Genomic DNA, 11,818 nt, shown 5'->3' on the forward strand with positions numbered 1-11,818 from the left:
TAGATCACTTCTGTTCCTCTGTGGATTTTGTTGAGTATACCATTGTGTGCTACACCTGTGCACATGTGTAGTCCTGAATGTATGTAAGATATGGGCATGAACAGGATTTAACAGTGTTTAATCGATACATGGGTGATGCCCCCATCTTCCTTGCTTTGTGAACTGTTTGAAAAGCACTTTGCCGATATGTGAATTTCCCTATCTTCCATTCTATTCGTCATCACCCTGAGGGTGGATGCTTCTGGGAAAGTGTCCCTGTTTACAATCTCCACCCTCTGCCAACCAATCCTTTCACATTCCAGCCACACCTGCTGTTCCACATTCACCCTTGGCCACTCTCTCCCACTGACCTTGTGCTGTGAGCCTTGATTTTTAAATCTACAGCAAAGAAAAGAGTGAACCTGCAGATCTCGGAGTGGAAGAGCCCTGTTATACAACTGTCAGAGAAAAGAAGTTATCTCATCTGCCATTTCCTTGGATCATTGCAAAAGATATCCCTTTGTAGAGCCCTGGGGGCTGGTAGAGATGCAAAGAGGCTTAGAGACTCCAGACCAGTTAGGTGCCAACCGGGAGACTCCAGGAATCCCTGAGATCAAAGTCGTTGTCGTAGGAGATGGAGGCTGCGGAAAGACATCGCTGCTCATGGTCTTTGCAAAAGGAGACTTCCCCAAGGTAAGCCCTGTCTATCCACAGGATTGCTACCACCAATAATATGCTTGTGATTTGCCATACTATATCCTGTCCAAGGCAAACTGACCATGCATTCTGTCCAACCTTCAAAGTGGGTTTGGGTTGTTGCTGTTTTTACTGTCCTGAGGTTATCGTTCTGTGAACCTCTAAGATAGGGGTGGTGGGAAAACCTTTTTCAACTCAAGGGTTACATTCCATTCTAGGTAAGGTAAAGGTCCCCTGGACGGTTCGGTCAAAGGTGACTATGGAGTTGTGGCGCTCATCTCACTTTCAGGTCATGGGAGCCGGCGTTGGTCCACAGACAGTTTTCCAGGTCATGTGGCCAGCATGACTAAACCACTTCTGGCGGAACGGGACAGTGACAGAAACCAAAGCACATGGAAATACCATTTACCTTCCCGCCATAGCGGTACCTATTTATCTGCTTGCACTGGTGTGCTTTCGAACTGCTAGGGTGGCAGGAGCCAGGACAGAGCAACGGGAGCTCACCCCGTCACAGGGATTCAAATCACAAGCCCAAGAGGCTCAGTAGTTTAGACTACAGCACCACCCGCGTCCCTTTACAATGGTAACCTTCCAGGGGCCTTCCAGGGGCCACATTTATGAGTGGGTATCAGGGTCAGGTCAGCAATGACTCACAAGATGTCAGTGAAGCCTTTATTAAAAGAAAAATAGCTCAGCCCTAGTGAGCACAGCTACCCTTCCCAGTAGGTCTTGCCCCAATGAGGCAGTTGCAAGGACTAAAGGTCCCTGCCTTCATACCACTCTTTAAGGCTCCTCCTCCCAAGGTTCGTTCCCAAGCTCTCTGAAGCTTATTTGTCTTGTCTCTCATTGCTCCACCCTCTTCATGCCTCTGTGGGTTCTGGAGGTCCGGGGCGGAGGGGAGTTTGTCACAACAGGAGGGGGAGACCCCCTGGCCTCTTCAGAAGCCTGCCTCCACTCTGCTTCTTGTCCCCCCTCCTCTCCTGCCTCCACTTCTGCCTCTAGACTGCTCTCTGCCACAGCCTCTTCCTGCTCACTAAAGCCTGTTACCACTCCAACTTCTGGCACCTCCTCCTTCCACTCTGCTCCCTCTTCTCCCTCTGACTACTAATCATGATCCCAACACCAATTCCCTGGCTCTGAGCCTTCGTCCTTTGGGAATTCCCTTGGGGGTTCCCCAGCTGGAGCCTCCCACCACTCTGCGTCCAACCAGTCCATGACACCACATGACAGAAATGGGCAGGGCCAGAGGCAATTGTGGGTGGAGCAATTAATGTAAAGACTAACTTTGTGCAGGAGGCTACACTCACCCATCCCTCTCTGTCAACCACCCAGGCAAGGAAAAGGCATCATCAGGGCTTAAGGACACATTCCAGTCTGGCAAAACTACCCAAGGAAAGTGGGACTGGTGACAGGGTGGGGTCTGGGGAAAGGGTGTGTTTAATTAATTAAATTTATTAGTTTTATACATTTATGTATGGCCTGGGGAGAGTCCTAAGGGGCAGTTAGAGTGTCAACTTTGATCTCAGGCCTGAGTTTCCCCAACCCTGATCTAACATGGTAAATTCTACCAACAAAAACAAGGCAAACAAGCTTCTCTCACCATCTCCTTGGAGTCGTGGGTAATGGGACCCTTGGTACTTCACTGGAACAAGTTCAGTAGGGAAACCCCCAGCTGTGACCAAGAGTACTACTGGTCAGTGTCACCAAACTTCCTTTCACAAAAAAAACCAATTTATTTAGTTGCCAATACTGTTGCTATAGAAAAGAAGAATTTGTCCGGTGTGCATTCTCCAGTGGTGCCCAATAGGGGTGGTTGGGCAGGAGGACCAAAAATAGGTGGAGCCAGAATCAAGGACAAGGAGACCCGACTGATTCTATTTCTGCCCCCATCCTCCTCTTTGCTAAGTTGCACCAGAGCAACCCTGAGGCTAAGGAGGAGAAATCTGATAACCAGGTCCACCCTGATGGCTGTTTGTAAGCACAGGTGGGAGGCAGGTGGGAACTGACTGAGAGCAGACTGAGGGTGATGGGTCACTGCCACATTCTTCCTAATGGAGCAGTCACCTCTGGTGTTCTCAAAAGGTAAGCCCACCTAGCACCTAGCAGTGAACATAGTACATGGATCAGTAGCAGATGGTGGCGTGGGATGGGATGGGGTGGCTGTGCTCACCTCACTGCCAGACTTTTCATGCTGCTTACTGGGAAGTAGATAGAGAGGAGTGATGCAGAGGTGAGGCCAGCGTGGTGCAAACACAGAAGCAGAGAAAATCTCGTGCTCCTGCAGGGGCATTTGAACTGCACTAACCTAACCTCTGCACCTCCCAGTGAGCAGCAACAATGTGGCTGGCCAGAGGTCAGGTGAGTGGCAGTGCCCCACCAGGCCATCTGCTCCTGACATTGAGTGAAGGCTCATTTGAGCAAAATGTTGAGGAAAGGGATGCATGATAGTATCTTGAAGAGAAAAAAAGGTTGGAATGGAGATAGAATACAAAATGGTCCTTTTTCACAGCCAAGGCAAAAACATCTCTTTCTCACCTTCCTCTTCTTCTAGGTTTACATCCCAACAGTATTTGAGAAATATTCAGCCCCCTTCCACATCAACGACAAGCGAGTGAATATCAGTCTCTGGGATACAGCAGGTGTGTGTGTCAGGGTAGCTAAAGGGGAGAGTTACGGACAGTCACATTGGAAGGTGTCATATTATCGGGTCATATTATGCTGAGAATGGGTGGACTGTCAAGTCATAGAGGCATCATCAACCAGAAGAAAGCTAGGTGTGACACAGATTTCTGCATATTCATTGTGGCCACTGAGATCTGTCGGTTGGAAAGTAGGGTTGCACTTTCATAAAGACAATTGATTTCGCTATGTCAACTATACAATTATATCAAAATGTGCTTTCCCTTTTGCAATAGTACATTTCTTACCATGGGCGACCCGGGGGGTGCGGGTGGGGGTGGGCAGGGCTTAGGGCATAAGCCCTGACCCCAACTTAGGAGCATACCAAGGTGCCAAGCAAGCTCTATGAAGCACTTGTGTCAACAGCCCAAGCCATTTGGATGTTCCAGTGATCGGCCAGGGCTTTAATAGGAGCGCCAGTCATATCAGCCAGAAAATCCCTGCTTTCAGTGTATTTGCATTCTTTTAAATGATCATACACTACATTTTCTGTGTTGCTGATGAGACTCCTTTTGGTTGTGTGAAGCAATACATACACCATTTTTTAACATTTTAATTTTTTATTGGAATTTTATTTACAACATAACACAACCCCCCACCCCCCAATACACATTAAACGTGAACATAACATAGAGTGAACATAACATACAACAATACAATTTGGTTGTTTGTATTGCAGTACATACAACAAACAAACTAAACCTACATTAAACTTGAGTGGGGTGTTACAGATGCTACAACCTCCCTGACAGAGATTTTTGTTCAAAGAGGCAGTATCAATAGATTGTTAAAATGCTTGGGTGGAACGCCCTTCCCCAAAATGTCACAGAGGTAGTAAATATTACTCACTTAGGTGGAAATAGCCTCATGGCCCCAAACTGCATTGGGAAAATAAGGATGAAAACTCTGGTTAAAGAATACAGTATGTGGAATATTTCTTCAAAAGAAATTCTCTAATTTTTAATGGAAAGTAGAAAGAACAAAAGTTGAACTTAAACATGTAAATAAAACATATCTTAACATTTGGAGGGTTAATTTATTTACTTACCTCCAAAAGTCCATATTTTCATGGTACAACTTCCTGGAAACCTTACTGAGCATTTTCCTGATTTGTTGCAGGGAGGTTAGATGACCTTGGCTATTTAAGGAGCCTTGGACTTTCCAATTGTCTCCTGAGGTAGATGGATGCCAACCAGTTCTGATTCCTTTGTAGGGAGGTTAAATGACATTGCATCAAAGCAGGTGTCACCACCCCACCCACCCCCACTTTCCAGTGCATTTTCTGATCACTTTTCTTCTCGCAAAAATGTCAATCTTTTGGGGAAGTTGTTTTCTTGAGCAAGAGCTCCCAATCAGCTGTAACTGCACAACCTGAATGTGCCGATACTGCATATGACTGGATCCTGCTTTGTGACTAAAATGTTTCCTTCCAGTAGGTGGCAGCCCAACCAAATTTGCATACACAATACCTCTGCTGTTAATTGAAAGCACACACACCCCCGCAAAGAATTCTAGGTATTGTAGTTGGTTTGGAGCTGCTGGAAATTGTAGTTCTGTGAGGGGTAAACTACAGCGGCTGGAACTTTTTGAAAGAAAGAATGTGCTTCGGCTGTGCTTTAAAAGTATAGTGCGTACACAGCTCCAATAAGAGGAAGAGAACTTTCCTGTGAATCCTGGAAATCTGTTCTGTTAGAAGTCATATTTTAAAATTTCTGAATTTCCAGAGTGGCCAAGCAGGGTCCTGATAGTGCTTAACTAGGTTATCTGAGACAGGTTTCTGAGGGAAGACAAAAGGGAAAGCCTCCCTCACTCCGCTCCCTGCCCTCAGGCACATGTCTTATTATGAAGGTATCTTTTAAGTGATAAGGATGATAAGATTAACAAGTTAGAATGCAATGCAGCAATATTCCCCTAAGGAAATGCAAGTGGTGGCATTTTTTGGCTTGCTTAAGTATAAATTAATCAGATGTTAATGGCTCAAACATTCCATTTAAAATTTCATTTTCAGTAGGAACCTGTCTCCATGCTAACCATACAATCTTGCAGTAGAAAGGCTGAATTGAAATCCTCTGATTAAAAAAGGTCTAGCCTGATGAACTTGTAGAAGCCAGTTGGCTCATAACCTGTTAGACTCGGCTCCAACCATATGTTGTTGATACAACACCACACTTTGACTAGTGTGATCGGCAGAGTATGCGCAGCTCCAGCAGATTCTTCCAGCACAACATTCAGAGTCTTCCTGCTTTCCAGTAGACCGCCATGTCCAGAGTTCCCGGTTAAGACGACTCCTTTCTCACTCAGTTCAGTTCAAAGTACAGTGGTACCTCAGGTTAAGTACTTAATTCATTCCAGAGGTCTGTACTTAACCTGAAACTGTTCTTAGCCTAAAGCACCACTTTAGCTGCTGCTGCGCCGCCGGAGCACGATTTCTGAAGCAAAGTTCTTAACCTGAAGCACTATTTCTGGGTTAGTGGAGTCTGTAACCTGAAGTGTATGTAACCCGAAGCGTTACATACCTGAGGTACCACAGCATAAAGTGTTTATTGTCTCATGGCACAAGACAAGCATAAACATGCTAGCTACGTTAACTGATGCTGGTACATCATGAACTAATCTACTATAAAATACAATTATTCTGGTCTTAGAAATAAACATTTCAAAGATACGAATTGACAGAGAGATCCACTAGCACTTTGCCATGCTAGCTCACCATGCTATAGCACGTAACCTTCAGTTTCACGACATTGATGCTTTGCACTGAGCAGTGAACACCTCACACTGCTAGCAAAAGCAGTCTTGGCTTTATACCACCCCACTGCATATACACATGTTCCTTAGAGAAAGGGACGGTGGGTGAGTTGTGCTTTAGGCATTTATCCTTGGACTGTTTCTAACCACCTGGCTCCTTCCCTAAGCAGAACCCAGTCATAGAGGATGTGCAATTCAGAACACGGCCCAAGCATTTAGTACGATTTCACCCATTTATTTTTTTTCCAAATTACACCAACATAGTTGTTAATATTTTGGACAGTGAAATGCAACATGAAAGAGGGATATTTATTAAAAAGCATTTGTCCTCGGCAAGGAGCATTTGCATATTGCGCTATAGAGGTGAAAGCTATGCGTACAACTTTGTCTCCACTCCACCTAGGGCAGGACGATTACGACAGGCTCCGCCCCCTCTCCTATAATGGGGCTCATGCAGTTATCATGTGCTATGATGTCACCAGCCCCGCCAGCTTCAACAACATCCTCACAAAGGTAAAAAAAAGGCTATGCAGTAACTAAGTCAAGGCTATCTATGAACTCGGTAAGAATAGCTGCCTCTGGAGTCTATGGACTAGGTGATATAAGAATAATGTGATATGACAGATCGATGTAGATATAATCTGCAGATTTGCACCCAACATTGCTCATGAATTTTAAGATACCAAAAAAATCAATGTCGTCTTGAAAGCTCCAGTCCACCATCTTGATTCAAAATGGCATCCAGTTGTACCCTAGCATCGATTAAGCACACAAATTTCCTGTGTGTGTGTGGTATAATCAAATTGGTATGCCAAGTTGGCATGCATACACACAAACATTACCAGAGAAGGTCACTACAGCATTCCTGAAGCATTGAAAGAGGGGAAGTAGTCAATAGGAAAGGCGTCATTTAGCAGGTGTGGTTGCCTTATTTAAGGAAACGACTCATTTTCATTAATATAGTGAACAAACATTTTAAGTTGTGGTTCTTCAGAAATACCTCTATTTATTTCTCTGCTCATTTATATATCAGGATCCAGCCCCTCACCACCATGTTACTCTCTCTCTCTCTCTCTCTCTCTCTCTCTGTGTGTGTGTGTGTGTGTGTGTGTGTGTTCCCTTTTAGTGGTACCCTGAAGTGAACCATTTCTGCAGAGGAATTCCACTCCTGCTTGTTGGATGCAAGACAGACCTAAGAAAGGACAAGATTCTGCTAAGGAGGTTGCATCAGGACCATCTGGAGCCCATCACATATCAGAAGGTAATACAATCAGCAGATATCTCCTCTGCACCAGCCTCACACGGGCAGAAGTCAGCACCAATGGACTTCCACACTAAACAATATGAATCCCACAGACATGTCTCTGGGACACAGCAGACATGTTGTTGTTTTTACTTCTGCCCATATGGTCATTCTTGCCAGAGCCCCAACCTTGCCAGGTGCTGGTAATGAGGAGTTGCAATCAAATATTAGTTGAAAAGTATGTGTTTGTTTGCAATGCAAAGGAATTTCTTCCTAATCGAAGTTTATTGAGCAGGAGCAGCCCCACCACTGAGATGGTCAAATCCAGGCACCAGCTTTTGTCTTGTCACAAAAGGGCAGAAAATTTCTTACTCTGGGATTCAGTGTGGATTTTCTGTTTCAGGAAGTAAAATGTCATGGACCACCCCTTATTTTCCTTTTGGTAGGGTCTTCGCTCTCCTCCCTTTCCCTAACAAGATCTATGACGTACAATTCAAAGTGTTGGTGCTGACCTTTAAAGCCCTAAATGGCCTCGGCCCAGTATACCTGAAGGAGCATCTCTATCCGCATTGTTCAGCCCAGACACTGAGGTCCAGCTCTGAGGGTCTTCTGGCAGTTCCTTCACTGCGAGAAGTGAAGCTACAGGGAACCAGGCAGAGGGCCTTCTGGGTAGTGACACCTGCCCCGTGGAACGCTCTCCCATCAGATGTCAAGGGAAAAAGCAACTATCTGACTTTTAGAAGACATTCCCTATTTAGGGAAGTTTTTAATGTTTCATGTTTTATCGTAGTAGTAGTAATAATAATAATAATAATAATAATAATAATAATAATAATCTGTTGGGAGCCACCCAGAGTGGCTGGGGTATAAATATAACTTGATGATGATGATGATGATGATGATGATGGCATTCTCTTCTTCTCCTCTTTCCCCCTCCACACACACCTTTATAGGGAGAGACTTTGGCCCGGAATCTCCATGCAGTTGCCTACCTTGAGTGCTCAGCTCGTTTCCATGAGAACATCATCGACATATTCACAGAGGCTTCCAGAGCAGCCTTGAGTACCATGAAGAAGAAGAAACGCAGGCGCAAACCCAAAAGGACTTGCCTGCTTTCCTGATAGCCAGAGTAGATCAACATGTCAGCAGATGGATGGAACCAACAGTGAAGGCTTGGTGGGGTGTTTGGCAACTGCCCGGCACCCCACACTTTAGGGAGCCCCTAAGTCTTGTACAAAATCCTGCTTGCCTCCTTTATGGTCAGTCATTCTCAGCAGGATTTCAGTTGAACATAAACTTGGGAGAGGCTGCAATTACAGTGGATTGATTGAGGACTTTGCTTCCAAGGAGGCTCAAAACAGCTCATTTCATTCAACAGGGTACTAGAGAATCGACTTTTAAGTGATCAATCATTATACCATTATTTATCAGTGATCTGACTACCATATGTTCCTCCTATCATGATATTATATAATAAGCTTTTAGATTTTTTTAGATTTTTAGGGTTTCCTCGACATAACAATTTGTTTCTTTTTGTTTATGACTTGTATCTGTGTATTTACAGTGTAGTATTAGATAATGTATTCTTGCACACAGCCTCCCTCCATTTTGATTCAGGCATACCTCACTCAGGGGCCCTCTTCCAGAAAACACGAATCCCGACTTCTGACACCAGTGTTGCACACCACCCCAATCTCTGAGCTGTGCAAAATTCCAGGGGTTCCAGGTGCTTTGTCCAGGATCCATGTTTCACTTTGGGAACAAGGCACATAAGAGACTGTGGTGTCTTTATGATATATAGTATATTTATTTATTTATACATATATACAAACTGAGCCTACGATGGAGGGGTTCACAGCATTAGCACTCAAAGAGGGTCTTGCTTCTCCCATAGGTGCAGCCTTGGATCCAAACAGACATCAGACATCATGCCCTGCCTGCTACTTCACTTCTCCTGGTCACATAACTCCCATCACTGTTACTCCAAGTTCTGGCTTTATCTGTTGGGGGAAAGGTCCCACTCATTTGCCATCTCACACCAAGCACCTTTTGATCCTTTGTTGTATTAATGGCTCATCCACCATGCTACCACCTCAACACAGGAGAATAGCCTGGCTTAATTAGCTTTGGACACTTGCTAATTCTAGGGGAATTAGAAGTATCTCGTACACAACTTCATATGTGTCTGGCATCTAGTTTTAACACCCTAGCTTTAATTAAATTCTAACAGCTACTAGACCCAGCAAATTAGAGATGTCTAGCATCCACAAACTCATAATATTCTCCACTCCAGTTGTATTAAAAATTGACCACAATGAATGTATTACGATACAATTGTATTTCCATTGCAGTTTCATGTAAAGAATCAAGTGAAATGTTATGCCTGACTTGCTTTCATTCCTTTAAGGGGCCCCAAATGACCTTCTTGCCCAGGGCCCCCCAAACCTTAGGGGCACCAGAATGTACCAGCTTAAAATCAAGCCTCCAAGATCTAGTGCCTCGATATCTGCTTGCTTTTAGCAGCTGGCTTAAGTGGAGAAGATTAGTAGATGGTCTTAGCTTCTGGAACTAAATGTCATGAGAATCAGGTAAAGACCTCCCTCCACATATTCCATTTGTGTTTATACCAGGCCTAAAATATGCAAATCTACCAGCCACTCAATAAGCCTCCTGTTTTTGCTGTCTGCCTAAGATTGCAAATGGAGGAGTTGTCAAGTGCCTGGCATGCCACAGGTAGCAAGCAGGCTGCAACCAGCTTCTTTAGGACAGGTTTACACCAAACCTTAAAAGAAGAAGAAGAGTTTGGATTTGATATCCCGCTTTATCACTACCCTAAGGTGTCTCAGAGCGGCTAACAATCTCCTTTCCCTTCCTCCCCCACAACAAACACTCTGTGAGGTGAGTGGGGCTGAGAGACTTCAAAGAAGTGTGACTAGCCCAAGGTCACCCAGCAGCTGCATGTGGAGGAGCGGAGATGTGAACCCGATTCCACAGATTACGAATCTACCGCTCTTAACCACTGCACCACACTGGCTCCCACCTTCTAAATTTGTTGTCCACTATATCCACGCAAGTGCTTATGTCTTCCATGTTGTTGATTGTCAACACTGTCCTTTCCAGAAAATTATGTTTCCTGAGAAGCTGCAGTAGAGGTTGTTAATTTCACACATTTTTTTTCATCCTTTCTGGGACCTGATTTTGCCTTTAGTCAATTTAGGGATCTATAATCCTCAGACAGAGTAGCTGGCAACAACTACAAGCATCTGGCCACAATGAGTGATAGTATTCCAAGTCACCCAAAGAACAGGTTTTCTCTGCTACTTATAAGGTTTCACTAGATATTGACCAAAAAGTGTGTCTGTTCTGGGTTACTGTTTTTTAAAGTCACTACTTTGTTTTTGTACACTACTTTGTTTTTGCCCTGGGGATTATCTAATACTTATTTCCCCTAAATTGATTTCTGAATTTTGAATTTTATTGTTATTAATGTTTTTATACTGTATTTTATGCTACTTTTACAATTAAGTGTTTTAAATTTGTTGTTAGCTGCCCTGAGCCCAGTTTTGGAACTGGGAAGGGCGTGGTATAAATTATTATTATTATTATTATTATTATTATTATTATTATTAATCCCTGAACTTTCCGATCACTTTTTCTGGTTATTTTACAAAAGTTATTTTAAACATTTTTTTTTCAATTCATTATATATCATTTCCCAGAAAGTCTTTATAACTTTGCATGACCACTGCAGATGATAAAAGGTAACTTCTTTTTCTTTACATTTCCTGCAGTTATTTGTACTTGTTCTATACATTTTTGCTAGCTTACTAGGAGTCAAATACCACTGGTACATCATTTTCATGTAATTTTCTTTTAGCGTAGAACATGCCATGAATTTCAAATCCGTTTTCCATAACCATTCCCAGTCTGAATATTGTGCTCCAAATCCTTTGCCCAGTGTATCATTACAGATTTAACCTGTTCATCTTTTGTATGCCATTCCCAGAGTCACTACTTTGGAGAACATTCTGGGCTCCAGAATGATTGAAGAATGGAGAAGGATGTTTATATGCTTTCAGCCCAACATTTGTTCCATGGTACGCACTGGATTGGGGTGGGATAACAGTTGAATATAAATTTAACAGAAAAATCCATAGCATCTAGGGCTAGAACTTTGGAAACAGCTACTGTACTGGACAGCACATTCCAACAATATGACCTTGAGGTGGAAATAAGTCAAAGCTCATTGCATGGCAGCTGAAATCATGTGATGAGGCAGCCATGCAAAGCCTCCAGTCATAAGACAAACTCATCACAATAACCACCCATAGCCACACACACACACACACACAAACCCAGGGGAGAGAGGATGGAATACCACTGAGTTGGAGGCTATAGACATCAATGAAATGGAAAAGATCTCAGTTCAGATCTTCAGTTAGGCACAACGCTCTTTGGATGACATAGGACAAA

The 11,818-nt window shown here is 43.7% G+C and overlaps 1 protein-coding gene across 1 annotated transcript; it reads left to right on the top strand.

Annotated features, from left to right (window-relative positions):
- Window positions 1-312: 312 nt before the first annotated feature.
- RHOD (ras homolog family member D) lies at window positions 313-8,735 on the top strand. The gene is made up of 5 exons (XM_081905881.1): window positions 313-672; window positions 3,227-3,314; window positions 6,506-6,615; window positions 7,229-7,363; window positions 8,299-8,735. Exons 1-5 carry the CDS (start codon window positions 526-528, stop codon window positions 8,464-8,466), a joined length of 648 nt encoding a protein of 215 aa, XP_081762007.1. The 5' UTR covers window positions 313-525; the 3' UTR covers window positions 8,467-8,735.
- Window positions 8,736-11,818: the final 3,083 nt, after the last annotated feature.

This window comes from Podarcis melisellensis, assembly GCF_964234715.1.
Source record: "Podarcis melisellensis genome assembly, chromosome: 1".
Taxonomy (NCBI): Eukaryota; Metazoa; Chordata; class Lepidosauria; order Squamata; family Lacertidae; genus Podarcis; species Podarcis melisellensis.

Coding starts and splice junctions, on each gene's coding strand:
- RHOD (XM_081905881.1), top strand. CDS start 526: ATGCAAAGAGGCTTAGAGACTCCAGACCAGTTAGGTGCCAACCGGGAG. Junction 673..3,226: donor CAAAAGGAGACTTCCCCAAG/GTAAGCCCTGTC, acceptor CTCTTCTTCTAG/GTTTACATCCCAACAGTATT. Junction 7,364..8,298: donor AGCCCATCACATATCAGAAG/GTAATACAATCA, acceptor ACACCTTTATAG/GGAGAGACTTTGGCCCGGAA.